Source organism: Leopardus geoffroyi, chromosome A3 (genome assembly GCF_018350155.1).
Source record: "Leopardus geoffroyi isolate Oge1 chromosome A3, O.geoffroyi_Oge1_pat1.0, whole genome shotgun sequence".
Taxonomy (NCBI): Eukaryota; Metazoa; Chordata; class Mammalia; order Carnivora; family Felidae; genus Leopardus; species Leopardus geoffroyi.
The window spans coordinates 27650201-27669971 of record NC_059336.1 but is presented as its reverse complement, the minus strand read 5'-3'; the positions used below and the strand labels follow the sequence as shown (position 1 = coordinate 27669971).

The window sequence follows — 19771 nt, the reverse complement described above, 5'->3', positions numbered from 1 at the left end:
GTCCCCCGACCGCCGTCGGCCTAGCGTAGCGGCTGGTCACGTGCAGGCGCGGGGGCGGGGCCCGCGCGGACGCCTGCGCGCCTGCGCGCTTGCGCGCCGCGGGCTGACCGATCCCTACCCTGTCCGGCGGAGCCGGCGCTGGGTCCCGCGGCCATAGCCGCGTCTTCTCTCGGCTCTGCCACCAGCCGGGGCTCGGGCCCGGGCCCGGGCCCCCGGGACATGGCCCTCCGGAGTGCGCAAGGCGACGGCCCCACCTCCAGCCGCTGGGACGGCGGCGCCGAGAAGACAGGTACGGAAGCCGGCGGGGGTGCCGAGGAGCGGCCTTCGGGGACGGCGCGAGGGGCAGGGGCGGCCCTGCGGGTGGAAAAGGGGGGAGGCAAGGAACAGCTGTCGGAGGAGCGGCCCCGGGCGCAGGCGGCGTCCAGGAGGGGCCCGAGGGACCGCGCGGGGTGCGCCCAGCGCCGCGGGCCGGGGTCGGGACGGCGGGAGAGGAAAAGGGTGATGGGCCCGGTCACGTCTGAAAGGGAAGCGATCCTGGAACTGGGGAGTCAGCGGATGCTGAGACCACAGGAACCCTGCTGGCAGACTCGCGTCCCCTGTGCGAAGGAAGGGCGGGGGAATCTGGTCCGGCTTCGTCACGTCTGGAGAGAATTGGGTCTCCCGGAGAACTGAGGCCAAGCCTCCACCCCCGGCCCGAGGCTGTCCGGCCACGTCCACACGCTCCTGGTGCTTCCTCCCTAGTTGTAAGGCAAGTTTCCCAAACTTCATTCATCGCTCACCCGCTTGATTTACGCGGTGTACGTGTACCACCTATTTGTTTTAATTGCCATAAAAATCCAGCCTTTTAAAATGTCCAGTTCACTGGTTCTTAGCACATTTACAGTGTTGTGCAATCATAGCCGCTGTCTGATTCCAGGACGTTTCTAATTCCCAAAAGAAATCCATCACTCCCCATTCCCCAGTCTCCACAGCTCCTGGCAACCACTAATCTACTTTCTGCCTCAATCCTGTGCCACCTATTTGAATGTTACTTAATTTTGTAGGAGAAAGCGATTCTCCCACATTTTCATAGTTTCATACCAAGCAGTAATTTCTGTGAAACCATGGTTTCATTGTGTACTGGTTTTGAATATGTTTTACGGACAGTTAAAATACGGCACTTAAAATTATTCACGTTTCCTCTGTACCGAGTAAAATAATCTCTTTGTCCCCTAAGACTAAGGTGACTTTCCCACCTTTCCGTCCTCTGATGGGCGCTGCCCAGAATAGAACCAACCACGTATTCAACCCACATTTTTGGTGAAGCACCTGGTGTCCACATTTTGTTTCTCTGGGCTCATTTTCTGTTATTTTGTTTTTCTCCTGTTGTAATCCTGGATGGAAGTGGAGCTCACTCGTATTATTTCTTTGGGCTCTTTGGCCTTTGTAAACCCTTTGCTGGTGTTTTAGTATGACTGACATCTGTCCTCATGGCGTAGTAGTGCCCCAAGTAGTATGGGTTTTGTGACCTGTTATATCGTGTGGCTGTGCCTAGGTTGTGAGACCTAGTTTCCTTGCTGTTTTGCTTCTCTGGATGAATGGGAGGAATTTAGAGATGAGAGTTTTTGTTTTTGTTAAATGTTTTTGTTCTGTTTTTAATCCTATTGGAGACTTGGTGACAAAGTTACTAATACTGGAAGCCCCCCCTTTGTAGACTTTACCATCAGAGTGGTTTACTCTCTAGAATATTTTTTCTTTATTGTTAGGGTAAAGCAGTCTTTCTTAATACATGCTTGTCTTCATGTTTCAGGTAGTTAATGGATCTCTGCTAATTTGGATACTGTTTGTTGAAACTAATTAGGACTTCCAGAAACAGAGGCTACTTTGTTTTCTTTTGTTTTTAATAGGAACCTTACTCCAAGTAAGGTAAGGTGTTCCTCTCCCACTGTCTTTATCTGGTACAGATATGAAGTTCAAACATAAAACTTTAAGTTATTTTCCAGTGTCAACATTAGGAGTTCAAGGGATGGGGCAGGGGCGTGTCTGTTTAGGGGGACTCTCTATCCCCTCTGGCCGGGCCTTCCATTGTTTTGATTAAGGCTGGCGTTCCTTGATTTGAGTTTGACTTCTGTTTAAAAACTGTCAAGCTTTCTCAGGGTGCCTGGCTAGCTCAGTCGGTAGAGCATGAGACTCTTGATCTCAAAGTCGTGAGTTTGAGGAGGTAGAGTTTACTTAAAAAAAAAAAAAAAAGACTCAATCATTCTTGATATGCAAACTTAAACCGAATAATCGGTATGGAATTTTGTACTCTCACACAGATTTCGTTATTAAGTGTCTAGCATCATTTACCTCATCTAAGTCACTAATATGTATTGTGCTGATATGGAGAAACTTTTAGAGGAAGCATAGCTAGTGTTTATTCTCATTGTCCTTTCCCTGTATATTAAGATCTATCTTCATATACCATCTGTATATATCAGATGGTTTTGGGAGATAGTTGTTGCTCAGAGGATCTTTACCTGGGTTCTGCAGCCAGAGTTGAGAGAGGCGTGAGAAAGTAATGGGTTCAGCCATCCTTATCTGAACTGTTAAGAACCACTGTTTCAATTCTCTTATTAAAATAATTTTCATGGAGAACAGGTCAAATAGTACTTATATCATTGTTCCCCCTTTGTTGAGGGAATTACTTTTCAGATATCAGGCTTTTTTTTTTTTTAAACAGCAGTGTCTTACATTTTGCAGCCAGTTGTAGGATAGTTACTTCATTCTGTCATGGTTATGATAGCCAAGACCTCTACTGTAAAGGAATTTGGAAAGTATCAGCTTCGGAATATATATATAATACATCTCTCTCTTAAGTGGGGGCAAAACGAAACTGGAGAAGAAAGGATTCAAGGGACTTTGGATGACCTATATGCAGATGTCTCAAGTGTAGCAATGTGTGTCTCACCCAAAAATCCATACATAAAATTTCTCTTAAAGTAGATCGTAGATGTTAAACCTCGGTGTTTTCCCGCACATCCCCAGAATAGGACTATGATTTTTCTCTCTGAGGTGAAATTAGCTGTTTAGCTGACACCACTAACCTTTTCTTCCTTGTTGTGTAGCTTAGCAGTTGACCTTATCACTCTGTGCTTTCTCCATCTGCAATTCACTTGAGTTTTCTGTTTTCTCCTTTTTTACATCACAACGAGAGCCTATATATTAGGTGCAGGAAATATTTGTTGAAGGAGGGGACTGGCACACACAGGCGTGCCTTTGATATCAGACCCTGAACAGACAGCAGCTAAAGTCCACATTGGAGCAGTATCCTACTCTGGGAAGTACCAGTAACTTTAGAAAAAGGCCAAAGAGTCTAGAAACCTATGTAGAGTTGTGCAGTGAGCCCGTTCTTAACAGGAGCATGGGGAAAAAGAATGTCATTTGCTGTAGGCCAGTTTTTCCAGAGGAGCAGTGGCTGAGCTAAATTATTTATTTTATTCTGCACATATTTGTTGTGTTCCCACAGAGTGCCAAAAACCAAGAAGACAGGAGTGCATTTTGAAATGCAGGATTAAAGACAAAATCAGAGTAGAGTGTTAGGAGAGATAAGTGTTGGAGCTGTGGTTCCGAATTAGTTAAAGTTCTGGCAGATTATTTGCCAAAGCATAATGGGAATGTGGCTGATTGCAGACAGTGTTCTTTCCCCCAAGTTACTAGCAACAGTTTTCCTTTCCCTCAGATTGCCAAGCAGCTTAGTTGGGAAGAGGGGTGATATGGATAGATATCTAAACAAATTGAGGAAATCTTTCCACACTCTTAACAAGTAGGTTAACAAGATTTCTAAATGTCAGCTTACCTCAAGCAGTATTCAGTGTTATCATTCTAAGTGTTCTTAGTTTGTGATGTGTAGAAAGTACAAGGGCACTCTAAATTGGGGGGGGGGGGGATAAATATATATATATATATATATATATATATATCTGCTGCTTTTTCTTTCTTTGCCAGAACTTAATCCAATCCCTGCCATATTTCGTCTCAGCCTATGTTGTTATATAAAAAGTCTTCTTTTCAGGGCACCTGGGTGTCTCAGTCGGTTAAGCATCTGGTTTCGGCTTAGGTCATGATCACAGTTTGTGAGTTCGAACCCCATGTCGGGCTCCGTGCTGACATCTGGGAACCTGAAGCCTGCTTCAGATTTCTGTGTGTGTGTGTCTCTCTCTCCCTCTGCCCCTCCCCTGCTCACACTCTGTCTCTGTCTCTCTCCCAAAAATAAATATTTAGGGGCGCCTGGGTGGCTCAGTCGGTTAAGCGCTGACTTCAGCTCAGGTCATGATCTCACAGTCCGTGGGTTCAAGCCCCGCGTCGGGCTCTGTGCTGGCAGCTCAGAGCCTGGAGCCTGTTTCAAATTCTGTGTCTCCCTCTTTCTCTGACCCTCCCCTGTTCATGCTCTCTCTCTGTCTCAAAAATAAATGTTAAAAAATTTTTAAAAATAATAATTAATAAATAAATATTTAAAAACAATTTTTTTAAATAAATAAACATTAAAAAAAAAAAGTCCTGGGGCTCCTGGGTGCCTCAGTCAGTTAAGCATCTGGCTCTTGACTTCGGCTCAGGTCATGATCTCACAGCATGGGTCTGAGCCCCAATTGGACTCTGTGCTGGTGGTGCAGAGCCTGCTTGGGATTCTCTCTCTTCCCCCTCTCTCTGCCCCTCCCCTGCTTGTGTGCTCAGCCTCTCTCTCTCAAAATAAATACATAAACTTAAAAAAAAGTCTTCTTTTCTTCCACATGTCTACATGTCTTCTCCTCCAAAGGATGGCCCTTTGACCCGTAGTTTAAAATTCCTTCCTTGTCTTCCTCTTGAGTGCAGGATAAAACCCAGACTGATTTACGACCCACATTTCCTGCAGTCCTCCCAGGTTCTGTTTTCTCTCTTTACCTAACACTTGAGCCTCACAGACTCTCTCTGTTTTCTGGACATGGTGGTGTTTCTCTCGTGTGATAAGGTCTTTGCACGTACTCTTTCCTCTGCCTGGAATGCTCTCCAGCACAGTCTTCCATGTGCAAAATTTGCTTTAAGAAGGTGGCAGAATATATTTTCATTGAAGCCTTTCCTGATTGCCCCAGGAGTAGGCATTCTTTCCTCTGGATTTTCATAATTCGTCATGATTCTGTTCAATAATAATTGTGTTCCTCCCCAACGTGAGCCTCTCAAAGGCTGAGGGGTCATATTCATCTTTTTATCCCAGTGTGGTGCTTAACTACCAGTAGATGCTCATTAGGTGATGGACTGATACATGGATGGATAGACTAATGATTGGCTGGGGAGACGAAAGGGAGGAAGGAAGGAGGGAAGGACAGACGGACAGACGGACACACACTCAAACCAAGAACTTGAAGCACCTTATAAACAAACATCTGACTAGCTAGGTGCTCTGCTAACAGAGGGCATTGGGACTTGTTTTTTCATGATTTCTAGGTAGAGTAACCATTTAACTGAGCATCCAAACTGGGACGTTTCTGAGAGTGCAGCTGGCAGGAGGGATTTATGTGGATGATTATACTGGGACTCTAGGCGCAAACCAGGAATGTCTCAGACAAACAGGAGCAGACGGTCATCCTACTAGGTGAAAATAACAGTCTAGCCAGGAGCACAGGTTCCCCCCGGTTGAAGAGTCACCTGTGTTGCATTTGTAGCTGCACCTCCGGTTGCATGTGACCGCAGCACAGTGATACCTGTTTATGTGGTTAGTGTGTCACAACTGTGGTAGGTAGGTAACCAGGACCACCTTTCATTGGTGTTAATAATGTGCGTCTTTGTCCTGGAAACAGCTTGTGGACTGTTGTCTCAGAATAAACTACTACTCAGGAAAGTTGCTTTGTGGCTCTCCTTTTTTTTTTAATTTTTATTTTATTTAAATGTTTATATTAGAGAGAGCACGCAAGCCGCAAGCCAGGAGGGCTAGAGACAGAGGGAGACAGAATCCAAAGCAGACTCCAGGCTCCTGCGGTCAGCACAGAGCCTGACACAGGGCTCGAACTCATGAGCTGTGAGATCATGACCTGAGCCGAAGTTGGATGCCTAACCGACTAAGCCACCCAGGCATCCCCCCGCCCCCTTTTTTTTTATTTTAATGTTTATAGTTGAGAGAGAGCGGCTTTGTGGCCCTTCTAAAGCCTAACCGACTTCCAGCGTTCATCTTCTCTAAAGCCCAAACTTCCTTCCAGTGTTACCTTCCACTTACATTAAGTGTAGTGTCTTGCACCTCGTATTTGCTACATAAACACTTTTTAAGGAGTCGATTTACTGTTAGATGGAAGGGACTTGTGTTTCTTATCTCTCGGCCTTTCTTCTCTCTACCCTGCCCCCTGCCTCTTGAAATCCTCCCCTTCCTTTTGAAATTGCACTCTCCGGTAATGCCTTCTCAAGTTAGCCTGACCTACAACGGTCTCTTTGAGCTCTTGGTGTCCGCACATCCCTTTTTTGGGGCAATTATGGTACACTGCTTTGTAACATCTCTTTGGTATTGTCTTGTTCAACTTGCGTTTGCTGTTCGCAGTTCTGAAAGTTAGGCATTCCACATTAAATTGTGAAAACATGTTTTCTGCATTATTTTCTTTTCCTTTTTTTTTTCTTCTAAGGACTTGGCTTATTTATTTATTTATTTATTTTTAAGTTGATGTATTTATTTTTGAGATAGAGAGAACACCAGCAGGGGAGGAGCAGAGAAAGACAGAGGATCTGAAGTGGGTTCTGTGCTGACAGCAGAGAGCCCAGCATGGGGCTTGAACTCATGAACCGTGAGATCATGACCTGAGCCCAAGTCGGATGCTTCCACTAAGCCACCCAGGTGTCCCTCCACATAATTTTCAATAGAAAAATTATAATATGATACACATCAACCACAAATCTCAGCCAATTTCCTAAAAAGGAATTTAAACACAGTAAAATGCCAGTGTATAAATAAACTATCACATAGGGATGTAAGATGCTTAGAACATCACCCTTACTTAATATGGTCATCAGGAAACAGTTGCTTTGTGTGCAGCTATCATGCCTGTCTTATCACCAGCCACGCTGGAGACCCAAGTATACCCTTTGATCTGTTTTTGAAAATATGTAAGGTCTCGACCTGTTTGGCTCAGTTAAAAAACTGTGCAACTCTTGATCTCGGGGTCATGAGTTCAAGCCCCATATTGAGTGTGGAGCTTAAAAAAAAAGAAAGGGGCGCCTGCGTGGCTCCATTGGTTGAGCATTGGATTCTTGGTTTCAGCTCAGGTCATGATCTCATGGTTCGTGAGTTCAAGCCCTACATCGGGCTCTGCGCTGACAGTGTGGAACGTGCTTGGGGGCACTCTGTTTCCCCTGTCTGCCCATTCCCCACTCGTTCTCTCTGTCTCTTAAATAAACTTAGGGAAAAAAAAGAAAGAAAGAAAGAAAATGTATAATTCTGAAATGTTACCAGTTGTATTAGCATGTAACTGGAAAATTTTTGTCTCGTGGTTTTATTTTAAAATGCAGTATTGAATTTTGGCGATATGCATATAAACAGGAAAAAGTATTATATAAAGAGATATATATGTTCTGTGAAGTTTGGGATTAAGAAAGAACAAGCATTGTATTCTATTCTGTCCTATCCTATCCTATCTTATCCTAAAACGTTAACAGTAAATGTTAGATATGCCTGAGTTTAATGAGCACTTATTGTAATTGTAATTCCTTGCTTGTTACTTACATGGTATATCTCCTTAGTGTTTTGCACATTATGTGCTAATTACATGTTTGTAGGTGGACTTTAAGAATATCTACCTGTACCCCAAATCAAATAAGGAGATTGAGCCCTGCGCAGAAAATGGACACATGCTGAATACGTGCCTAATGCCTTTTTCCCCTTTGTTTTGCAGACTTCACCGCCAAAAGGAAAAAGAAAGTGGCAGAGATTTACCAGGCTCTGAACAGTGATCCCACTGATGTGGCTGCCCTTAGACGCATGGCTATCAGTGAAGGAGGGCTCCTGACTGATGAGATCAGGCAGAAAGTGTGGCCCAAGCTCCTCAATGTCAATACCAATGACCCACCTCCTATATCAGGTAATGGTGGGGAATGGTTGTGAGGGGAACTTGTCTAAGATGCGAGGACAAAAGAATTTCAGGATCTTTCATTCTTAATGCTCATTTTAAACCAGTTGTAGATGAGTAAATTTGAAGCATTTTAGGGCCCACTCTGAAAATAAGGCCAAACTGATAAGACTTTTCTTCAAAAATGGAGTGAGCTTTTACGAGGTTGATAGGTAGCTTTTATTGGCTGAGTGGGGGAGTTTATATTCTGGTCTGTGTTCACTTAGAGGTGGGTTGTAGGAATCTGTATTTTAACAAGCACCCCAGCTGGTTCTGGTGCAAATGAACTCCATTTTGAGAAACTTTAGGCCATGGGGAGAGAGAATATTTCTCCGGTCCTTAAGAAAAACAAGGCCAAACGAAACTTTTTCGTTGGGAAATACTGAGATTCTTTTGAAAGCTCAAATTCTGTAACTGTATGAAAAGCTGTTCCTTAACTAGTTTGCAAGGCCCATGCAGTCGAAGGAGTTTCTTGGAATATAGCACAACATACAAAGAAAGTACTGTGAAATAAAGAATCCTCTTTGTCATTCATTCACTCGACACTGGTGGCTTTCCTGCCGTGTATAGCAGAAGTCCGGGTGCTGGAGATTCTTCCACTCATTTGGCAGGTGGTCTTTGTGCTCCTGTCGTGCGCCAGGTCCTAGAGATGATTAAAACAGCCTCTGCTGATCAAAAGCTCGCAGTGTCATGGTGCACACTGCAGCCGAGTGGGTGTTAAGTCGCCTCTTGTTAGTCTCTTTGAAACCGGCTGCCTCGGAGCAGTCAGCTGTGGGTTGGAAGGAAGAGACATCACCATATTCACACTCTTAACTCCTGAGATGATGTCCTTCTCTCAGATCGCAAACTTCCCAGATCTTTATAAGATGAAGTCTGTATGTGGGGATGTGTTACACCTGCTCCTCGGTAGCTTTCGGTTGTAGTTGTGATGGAAACGTGCACTTGTTACAGAACACTCGGTTCGGTTGAGGAAAGTGTGCGCTTGCTGCGTATATACAGCAGCTAGAGGCTGCCGCAGTATTTTCCGTGTTGGATTGGCAGCTGAACACAAGTACCCGCTCCTGTTTGCACTCAGTCCTAGAATTTCAGGGTCAAGAGACGTGAGGTACTTCTTTGTGTGCGTTTATCTTAATACTCCTTTCTGAGCAGCTCAGTGCTCCCTAGGCTGTACAGATGTTTGAGTTTCTCCAGCAGTCTGTGGTTTCCCCATCCACGATCTCAACTGATCCTTGCAGTGACCTGAGAGATGCATATGGAAGGAAATATCCCCATTTTACAGACGTGGGCCTTGAAGTTCAGGGCCGTCCCCCAGTGACACACGGTAGCAGCCTCCAGTAGGCCCCCGGCCTCCCGACTCCTTGTGCACTGCTCCTTCTGTCTCAGGGTTGCCTCCTGGACTGTCTGTGTCCCTCCGCTTACAGTCACTTTAGCTTGAATGAAACGGCGGGTTTGGAGCTAACCTGGGGGTTCCTCTCCCCATGTTGTCTCTTGTGTCATATGTCCTCTTGAGGAAAAAGCTTAAGTGTGCCCTCCCAGCCTTTGGTGCCATAGCAGAATGTTCTTGTCCCTGCTCCGGCTTCTCAGACTTTGCTGCGGTAACGCGTTCCTTTTCCTCCCACAGGGAAGGACCTGCGGCAGGAGAGCAAGGACTACCAGCAAGTGCTGCTGGACGTGCGCCGGTCCTTACGGCGCTTCCCGCCCGGTGAGAAGCAAGTGCTCCCTCGGTCTTGCCGCCCCAGGAGCTCCCGCCCCAACTGCACCCAGCGGGACCCGGTCGGGGACCTTGTACTCACGACTGGGTCACCTTCAGACCCCACACTGCCAAAGTCTGAGCCAGAAGTCCTTTCTCTTGGCCTAGAGGTGGTGGATGAAAAACCTAGGGGTTTTTCCCCCTTCAGAGCCACGGGAGAGACTCCATAGGGACCGCTGTAGCCATTGTCTGGCTTTAAAGAGCAGCTTGACTGACCAGTGGGCGCTAACAAGAGCCAGGCATACCTTCATCCGATTGGATTTCTAAGTAGGGATTTCTCCCACATGCCTCTGTTGGGTCCCTGGACTGGAAGGGAGGCCATTCCCTGCGTGGTTAAAGGGGCTGTTTGAGAAACTGCTTCCCACGCTGGGGAGAAGGAGAACAGTGGCCGGCTCTGGTCTCTGTCTTCGCAACAGAGGAAGCTGGGCGACAGACCTCGTGCTTCTGATCCCATCCTCTGCCTCTGGCAGCCTCGCCTTTGCGTGGGTCCGGGGAGGAAGGAGAATTGCTGCAGGGGACGAGAGCCTCTAAACCCATTGCCTCCCTCTTCCGAAACCGTGCTCTGGCTCAGATTTTGCCCATTAAAGCGCCTTCTTCGCCGCTTGCAGCCTTGCTCCAAGGCGATGACACTCACCATCCCTGTGTGGCCGGTAGCTTTTGAGAAGAACGTGTGCCCGTGGCCCAGTCCCCTTTCCCTGGGCTACAAGTCCACATCAGACCGCACGGGCCAAGGCCCCATTTCCCCCCAGCTAATCTTTTCCTTGGAACCCTTTCTGCTTCTTCCGCTTATGGACCGATGGTGCGTGAGGCTCTTTGTGTGGGCTGACCTTTCCACGTGCTTTCATATTCTTCTCGCGTCCGTGTTGTTCTGAGCTTGGCCGACCTCTCTTACTCTGAAACTTCAGAGTTTAGGTTAGTCTCTCCTCCTTGATTACTTTCCCTAACCATCGTAGCTGGTCTGCTCCATTTTCTTTTAGGCTTATCTTTTACAGTATGCCTTTTTGAGAAGAGGTGGTGTAAACACGAGCAACAGATGAATTTGCTTTTACCTTAAACCCTTTGTTCAGGGTCGTTTGGGCGCTTCCATGAACTGTTTTCTCTCAGTGTCTGTCATAACTGGAAGGGCTAATGGTGTGGGAGAGCGGTGCTGGGGCCACTCCTCCAAAGCAGCTCACAAGGCCACGTTTTGGCAGTTTCCTTCTTTCTTCCTTTCTCTCTCTTTCTTTCTTTCCTTTTTTTTAAATTTTTTTTATTTTTTTTAATGTTTATTTTTGAGAGAGAGAGCAAGAGAGAGAGAGCAAGCAGGGGAGGGGCAGAGAGAGAGGGAGACCCAGAAGCAGGCTCCAGGCTCTGAGCTGTTAGCACAGAGCCCCACGCAGGGCTCGAAATCACAAACCGCGAGATCATGACCTGAGCTGAAATTGGAGGCTTAACCGACCCTGCTACCCAGACGCTTTTTTTGGCATTTTCATACTGAAAGCCACATGAGAGGCGCCTGGGTGGCTCAGTTGGTTAAAGGTCTGACTCTTGGTTTCGGCTGTGGTCACAATCTCATGGTTCTTGAGCCCCGACTCAGACTCTGAGCTAACAGCAGGGAGCCTGCTTGGGGATTCTCTCTCCTCCCCCCTCTTTCTCTGCCCCTCCCCAACTCATGCAAGCTCTCTCTCTCTCTCAAAATAAATAAACTTCCAAAAAATAAAAAAATAAAAGTCACATGAGCAGAGGAGCCATACTGACCACTGCCAGAACCAGCTGCGTTATCTGCACTATCTCCTAAGGCAGGCGCCCCTGTTTCTGGAATATCTTAGATCAAGATATAGTCCTGGGGGAGTGCCTGAGTGGCTAAGTTGGTCAGGTGTCGTGATTCTTGATTTCAGCTCAGGTCATGATCTCACGGTTCAGGAGTTCGAGCCCTGTGTCTGGCTCTGTGCCGACAGTGTAGAGCCTGCTTGGGATTTTCTCCCTCTCTCTCTAACTCTCCCTGCCTCACATGCATGCGTTCGCTCTCTCTCTCTCTCTCTCTCTCTCTCTCTCTCTCTCTCAAAAATAAACTTAAAAAAAAGGGGGCGGCGCCTGGGTGGTTCAGTCAGTTGAGCGTCTGACTTCGGCTCAGGTCATGATTTCACGGTCTGTGAGTTCAAGCCCCGTGTCAGGCTCTGTGCTGACAGCTGGGAGCCTGGAGCCTGCTTCGGATTCTGTGTCTCCCTCTCTCTCTGCCCCTCCCCCATTCATGCTCTGTCTCTCTCTGTCTCAAAAATAAATAAACAAAAAAAAATTAAAAAAGAAAAAAGGTTAGATTCCTGTGATGCTTAGGTTGGCTTAAAGGGGAACACACAATTCTTAAATTTTTTATTTTTATGTAGTTTCATATCTATAGAAAAGTTGCAAAAATAAGACAAATAATTCCTCAGATAACTTTTACCCAGATTTCCTTATATGTTAGCATTTTACTATATCTGTTTTCATATTGCTTTGTGTCTTTCTTACACACATACACACACACACACACACACACACACACACACACACACACACACTTTTTTTTCTGAACTATTTAGGAATAAATTACAGACCTGCTGCCCCTTTACCCCTAAATATTTCAAGGTGTGGTTCCTAAAACAAGGCCCTTACATAATCACAGTGCACTTATTAAAATCAGTGAAAAATACTGCTTCTCATGTATATTTTATTCAGGTCTCACTGTTTACTGCAATAATGTCCTTCACAGGAAAAGGAGATACAGATGCATTCATTTCCCATTTAGTCATTGTTTCTCTTTAGCCTTCTTTAACCTGGAATAGTTCCTTTGTGTTTTATGACTCAGTTATTTTTGTAAAATTTCCCTTGGTTTGGGCTTGTCTAGTATTTCCTTATGATTAGATTCAGGTTTATGTGCTTTTTTTGTTGTTGTTTATTTATTTTTGAGAGAGAGCACAAGCGAGGGAGGGGTGGACAGAGAGGGAGACACAGAATCCGAAGCCGGCTCCAGGCTCCGAGCTGTCGGCGCAGAGCCCGATGCAGGGCTCCAACTCCCGTGCCCTGAGATCCTAGCCCGAGCCGGTCGGACGCTCAGCCAACTGACCCCCGGGCGCCCCAGGTTTATGCGCTCTCGATGGGAATTCCACGGAAGCGATCCTGTGTTCTCAGCGCGCACATCAGGAGGCTCTTGCTGTCACGTAGCCACACCCCTGGCAGTGTCCGCTGTGGGGACCTGGTTAGGAAGGCGTTTGCGGGCTCGCCCGCCGTGAGGTGGCTGCTCTCTGGCTCTTTCCCGTGTGCCAGGTGGTATCGATGGTGTGTGGATTCCAGCGTGTTGCCCAATTGTTCCTAATTCGGTTTTTTGTTTTTGTTTTTGTTTTTTTAATTAAACGCTTTGGAACTCCTTTGCTGCCCGTCCTAACCTCCTGGTTACCAGGCTGCTTGCTGTGTTCAAGTGCATCTCCCCTCCCCCCTCCGCAGGCATGCCAGAGGAACAGAGGGAGGGGCTGCAGGAGGAGCTGATCGACATCATCCTGCTCATCTTGGAGCGCAACCCCCAGCTGCACTACTATCAGGGCTACCATGACATCGTGGTCACGTTTCTGCTGGTGGTCGGCGAGGGGCTGGCGACATCTCTGGTAGAAAAATTGTCCACCCACCACCTCAGGTACCGGTGCAGAGGAACAGAGGAGGAAGGCGATCCGATCGCTGCTCGAGCCCCCCCCCACCCCCCCCGGCCCCGCCCCCAGGGAGAACTCCTCGGCCCAGTGTCCGCTCATTGTTTTCAGCGTGGGAGCCCCGTTCTGCCCCCTCAGCCCGGATCCGGGTGTCCGGTTGGACCGAGCTCAGTGCATTGTCTCCCTCTAGGGATTTCATGGACCCCACAATGGACAACACCAAGCACATATTAAACTGTCTGATGCCCATCATCGACCAGGTGAATCCAGAGCTCCACGACTTCATGCAGAGGTATATACGCCCCTCCGTGCACGCACAGACGCACCCCTTCGGCTTTCTCCTGGCCCATGTGTCTTCCCCGTGAGTCTGGCTCGGTGTCCCCATCATCGTATGTTGATGAGCGTTAAGTTCTTCCAGGTCGTCCTTTCTGTCTGCCAGCGACCTGGATAATCCAGTTCTGTACATTCTGGGAGCATTTGGGGGGTACCGTGCTCCTGTGGGGATACAAGAGATGTCACAGCACAGGCCCTTGAGGACTTTACATCCGGTGAGGAGAGGTCGGTGAGGTCCGCGTGCCGAGGTAGACTCTGAGGTTACTGCCACCAGAGAAGTACATAACTACTGTGGGATGCCCAGGCGTGAAAGACAAAGTCAGCTGTGGGTTGTTTTACTCACCAGATACCAAGGAGAAGAAATATTTCTTTGCAAATCTCACGGGACTTTTTTCTCTTCTGTGTAATTGGCAATGTGTCTTTGACCGGCACCTCACCCTTTTTTTTTTTTTTTTTTTTAAATAGTATCTGTGTCTTAAGGTGTTTCAGTGATCTCTTAACTGAACAGTTAATACAATTATGTCTTTAAGCCTGAGAATATGTATATTGCCTGTGCCCCCAGACGGATATATGACTTTCTCAGAAGGAAAATGATGGTACATTGTGAAAACAGCTACTTCTTCCTGTATATGACCTTTTTTGGCCATTAAGAAAACAGCCAGTGAGATAAGGCAACCAGGACCCTATCATAGTATTAGTGTCATGATGGTGGGTATGTTTTAAGGACTTTGTATTTTGTGAGAAGACGCTGAATTCGTCGGTGGCTGAATTTTCCAGAGAGTGTCTTTCTCAAATTCTTCTCATAAGCGCGGAGGACAAAGACACCCCCGACAGTGGGAAGGGACAGCCCAGCAGGGAACCTAACATCTGGATTTCCTTGCCCCTAGTGCCGAGGTGGGAACCATCTTTGCCCTCAGCTGGCTCATCACCTGGTTTGGGCATGTCCTGTCTGACTTCAGGCACGTTGTGCGGTTATACGACTTCTTCCTCGCCTGCCACCCGCTGATGCCCATTTACTTTGCAGCCGTGGTAAGTACAGGCCGTGAGCCGGCAACTAGGTTCACCGTCCATGATCATTTTCCCTCAAGGGAGACCTGGTGACGAGGGAAAGATGGGAAAAACAGCATTTCCCAGACTGACGTCCCTGGACACCGTTCCGTGCATTGTTAATGGGACTGTCATGGGAAACGAAGGTTCTGTGTAAAATAGGTTTGATAAATGCTTGGTTGGACCAAGTGAAACCAGTCTGTTGACCGCATGTCTCCTCTGAACCTTTAAAACACTCGCATGCGTTAGGGATGGTCAGTGTTCCTGTTGACGTCTTCCGGAAGTGGTATAGACCGCAGCTCCAGACTCGGGAAGAGGCGAGGTGCAGTATGACGAGAGGACACTGACGTGGCTTGGTGGGGGCTCCAGTTAGGAGGGCCTGGATCGTGGAGGTCAGAGTGGAAGTGGGAGCACACGGGAACCCTTCGCTGTTTTGGGGAGGAGAGCAAGCCTGTTCTTTCTACTGCTTTGATCCATTTCTTCCGTGTTGGAGCTCCAGGGAACTCCCCGATACCCCTTTCCTCTTCTTCCTCCCGAAAGAACCTCGCTCATTTTATTGGTCAGCCTTCCACATCCCGGGGTGGGAGTTTGCCGGTTGTAGGAAGGATGAGCTCACCGGGAAAAGCACTCAGATACGTGCATTATTGCTTCCTAGATGGACACGAGACTTTGTTGAAGGTGCAGGGCCAGCCCAGTCTGTCACCAATTTAAATTCATCGCTAAGGAGAATGACGTGCCAGTGGCGAAGGCCCCGTATGTTCTGGTCTCTGACGCAAGGCCTTACTCCCCACAGATCGTGTTGCATCGAGAGCAGGAGGTCCTGGATTGCGACTGCGACATGGCCTCGGTCCACCACCTGTTGTCCCAGATCCCTCAGGACCTGCCCTACGAGACACTGATCAGTAGAGCCGGAGACCTGTTCGTTCAGTTTCCCCCGTCCAAGCTGGCTCTGGATGCAGCTGCCCAACAGCAGGCCGAGAAGTGAGTGAGGCCAAGGCTCCGGTTGAACCGGGGGTGTTCGTACGTGAGCAGGAGCGGTGAAGACCGTGTCTGCTGGGGACAGGGCTGGGCCGTGTTTCTAGAGATCTAAGCTTACGCCAGCAGGACCCCCACTTTGGTCTTCGTGAGTCTTTATCAAGAAGAGCCTTCGAAGCAGTGGGTGGCTCTGCCCTCAGCCTCTTTCGTAATCCAGTTTTTCTTTCCTTGTCTTCTTTCGCGCCATCTCATTCTTTCTGTCTCCTTCCCTCTGCAGGACAGCAGCCTCTACCTTCAAAGACTTCGAGCTGGCATCGGCCCAGCAGAGGCCTGACACGGTGCTGCGGCAGCGGTTTCGGGGCCTTCTGCGGCCTGAGGAGCGAACGAAAGACGTCCTGACCAAACCAAGGACCAATCACTTTGTGAAACTGGCGGTGATGGGGCTGACGGTGGCGCTCGGAGCGGCCGCCCTGGCCGTGGTGAAGAGTGCCCTGGAGTGGGCCCCGAAGTTTCAACTGCAGCTCTTCCCATAGACGCCAGAGAGGACGCTTCCTCTTCCGTGACATTAAGGTCTCACCCTTCCATGGAAGGATTGGGAGGGGGTGGAATTTCCTTTATTAAAAGGGTTTCTGTCAAGGGTTTTCTACTCCTGCCGGCCCTCCCTCCCTGCCTGTGGTTTGCCTTTGCTTCAGAGGCCAAGAGGGGAGCCCGCCTGGCATCTGGCGCTGGCACTTGGAGGCCTGGCTGCGGACTCCTTTCCTTCCGGGGGGGTTACTCAGCATCCGCCCTCACCCCCCACCCCCCCGCTGCCACCTCTCGTGTTGGAGGAACTGGGTTTCTTGAGCTGCCCACGGCTGTGGGAACCCGCTGGGCCTGGTGCCTGGGGACCCTCTCGGCTGCCCAGTGGTAAGTAAGCTGGGCCACCGAGAGCCCGCCTCGCGGCTCCTCCGGTTCTGTCTGCGGAGGCCGGTCAGACACGGAGGGAGCCGCTGCTGAGGAAGTCGGACCTTGGAGCAAAGGCGAGGACAGAGGCTGCCGGCCGAGACCAAGACCGGCCCCTCTCAAGAGCAGCTCTGCTAGCTGGCGGAGCTGGTCAAAGATCAGACAGGCGTGAACTAGGTTCCTAGGTAAATCCTGCCTGTTTTCAACCTAGAAGGCACTTGGGCATCTCCAGTCGAACAGGAAGGGACATCAAGTTGTAGGGCCCAGATACAAACTGGTTTTGCCTGCCTTGTTTCTTTTTTTCCTGTCTGTTCTCTTGCACACGCCACATGATGTTGCTTTTAAAGGACACTTTTATTACTGTTTTTAGAATTACACATACCCAACGTGTAAAGTGCCCTCACTTTAAAAATGATAGTTCCTTCATGGGAAAAATAGTTCTCATCAGAAGGATGAGCTTCTAAGACCCTGAACTTCCTTTCTCCCCAGTTATTTAACACCTCACTTGAGCTCTAGTTGCTGTGTGCTAACAGCCCCGCTCCTCCGGAGTGCCCACGTGCCCAGCTTTCCTTCCTTCCTGTTTCCCTCAGACCACTTTCCTGCTCCCATGTAGGCACCCGCTCACCACGCTGGCTTCATTTGGGGGGGTTCAGTTTATGCCCTCGACTGCTGGTCTCTCCTTCCTGGTTGGAGATGTCACTGGAAACTCGTCAGCAACCAGAAAGGGACACACTGCAGCCTGCAGAGGTTGGGGGAAGCCGGGAGCAGCCAGCTCCCGCCCTGAGCTTCTTGGGGACCCTCCAGGACTTAAGGGACAAGATGGATCGTTCGGTCCTTCCTGGACGGCTTTTCCCGTAAGCGAAGCCAAGTTTCTTTGAGATTAACTCTGGCTTGAAAACAAAAGTGCCTTCTGCTGCTCTGAAGAGTTGAGGCGTATGGTATGAAGCAGCAATGTCCTTTCATTTCCCTGGTCTCTGGGGCACTGTTCTCTTGGCAGGTGTTTTCTTAACGTGAACATGCCAGAAGTCCTCTCCCTTGGCGTACCCAGACCACAGAGTGGAGGGCATTTAGTGTGCCAGGCAGCCAGCGGGCCCAGAGCAGTGAGGAGTGGTGTCTACGCCAAGTCACGTGAAGTGACACTAAGCACTTTAAAACAGAAGGTCAAAGTGATGGGTCATTCTCTGTAGCAGGAGCCCCGCTTGGGGTGAGTGTAATGTGGGTGGGTTAATCTAGACAGTGGGGGATTCGTGAAGACCAAGGAAATTCTTCCAGGACGCTGAGGTGGTGATGTGACAGATAGTCCCGGTCTTCTCCCCCCAGCAAGTTTGTCCCCTGTCATCTTTACGGACAGATGGCAGCACGGGCGCCTCCTGCCCCGGCACTGGGGCCTGGAAGGAATTGATGGGGAAGAGGGAAGGAGGGCATGTGATCAGGGTCCCAGGGCCTTCAGATGCCAGGAAGCAAGTGTCATATGCTCCCGCCGTGGCCTAAGGAGGGGGTTCGTTTGTTTTGTGGCTTTGCTGACATCAGGGTTCCCCCTGCCAATGAGAGGAAAGCATTATCCTTTACCTTCAGGTGGTTTACTGTTCTGTAAAGAATACATGTAAATATTTTGTACAGAGCCCTGTATAAAATAAATAGCCATACGTGGTTACTAATCAGTCTCCTGACATGGTGTCCTGCATACCACTTGTGGGGAGTAGACTCTGGCCTTACGCACCTGGCCTTGGGGCACCCCCTTCTTCCACCTCGGGCCTGGGACTGCGCTGTAGTCTGCAGACTCTTGGTTGGCCTTGACTTGCCTGGGGAGCTTGGGGATTACCTGCCACCATTTCTCTTTCAGCCGCACACCAGGTGCTGCCTGGGGGTACTGGTCACCGCTGAGCAGCGCAGGCCACGTGGGGTATTTAGTCTGGGGTCGTCTTGCCTATTCTCCACATATTTCTGGAGATGCCTTTGGCTCTAAAGGCAAGGCTGACATTTGGTTTGGGACCTTCATCGGAGTCTGATGTGAATGTAACTTTATTTCCACATGTGATTTCCAGCCACAGAGGAGCCATCGAGAGCTATTCTAGCCAAGCTCCTCCAACATCCTCAACACTCCCAGCCGTTGGGTAGTGGGGGCCCAGGGCAGTGCCAGGTGCCTGTGGCCTCCACGTTGAGGATGGGGCCATCCTGGAGGAAGCATCTGAGTTGTCTGGGATGCTCGTTAGCGTTTCCCTGGCCCAGAGGGGAGGGGCACCCGAGACGGAGCAGGCACCGCTCAGCTCTTGGACCTTGCCCCACCACCGCGGGCCAGCTGCCCCTTGACCCGACGCGATGCGGAGCACGGGGCTGGCTGGGAACCGCCCCGCCCGTGGGAGCTCAGGCACCAGACCGCTACATTGAACAAGCAACTTGTTTTGAGAGGCAGATTTGGTGTCCGTTTCATCAGAGTTGATGGTTAGATATAAAGAGGAGAATTTTGGTCCTTCCAACATTGAAGGAAGCGTATGTGTGGCATAAGAAGAAATAACTGCGTTTTGTCCCCTAAAAGCCTTGGAATTTCCCAATAGGAGCGTCTTTTGTTCACAGTGATTCCGTTTGATTCCCTGTGAGTTTCTGCTAATGAGGTGACGAGGTGGGATCACTAGAGTTTCCAGAATGGACAGGTTTGGAGGGTGGGACTTTTACCCTTCCCACTGACTTCCAAGGAGGTGAGGGGACTGGCGGGGGCGGGGGGGGGGGGGGGGGGGGGGGGGGGGGGGGGGGGGTAGCTGGGGAGCCATGGCTATACCAGCTCCAGATTCAGAGATTCGGAAAACTTGTGGATGAACACCTCACAGTGCCAGGAGGCAATGCACCCAGAGGGTTTGGGGGCACGGCACCTCCCTCCCCTACCCTAAGCCTTGCCCCCTGCGTCTCTTCCATTTTAGTTTGGGGAGTTGTATCCTTTATAGTCGGTAAATGTAAGTAAAGTGTTCTGTGAGCCCTTCTAGCAAAGTATTGAA

The 19771-nt window shown here is 49.1% G+C and overlaps 1 protein-coding gene across 3 annotated transcripts; it reads left to right on the top strand.

Moving 5' to 3' along the window:
• The first annotated feature begins 70 nt into the window (after positions 1-70).
• On the top strand, positions 71-18439 carry TBC1D20 (TBC1 domain family member 20). Of its 3 annotated transcripts, XM_045445020.1 has the most exons (9): positions 83-289; positions 525-748; positions 7866-8051; positions 9700-9780; positions 13288-13474; positions 13675-13776; positions 14705-14846; positions 15658-15845; positions 16117-18439. In XM_045445020.1, exons 3-9 carry the CDS (start codon positions 7952-7954, stop codon positions 16370-16372), a joined length of 1056 nt encoding a protein of 351 aa, XP_045300976.1. In that variant the 5' UTR covers positions 83-289; positions 525-748; positions 7866-7951; the 3' UTR covers positions 16373-18439. The 3 variants fall into 3 exon arrangements, with proteins under 3 accessions (XP_045300975.1, XP_045300976.1, XP_045300977.1); XM_045445019.1 differs by lacking the exon at positions 525-748 and having other exon boundaries at positions 71-289; XM_045445021.1 differs by lacking the exons at positions 83-289; positions 525-748 and adding an exon at positions 1793-1905.
• The last annotated feature ends 1332 nt before the right edge of the window (positions 18440-19771 follow it).

Bases quoted from the DNA above. Each gene is read 5' to 3' on its own strand.
- TBC1D20 (XM_045445019.1), top strand. From the start codon at position 220: ATGGCCCTCCGGAGTGCGCAAGGCGACGGCCCCACCTCCAGCCGCTGG. The intron at 13,475-13,674 runs GTACCGGTGCAG...GTCTCCCTCTAG, and splicing joins TTGTCCACCCACCACCTCAG to GGATTTCATGGACCCCACAA. The intron at 14,847-15,657 runs GTAAGTACAGGC...TACTCCCCACAG, and splicing joins CCATTTACTTTGCAGCCGTG to ATCGTGTTGCATCGAGAGCA.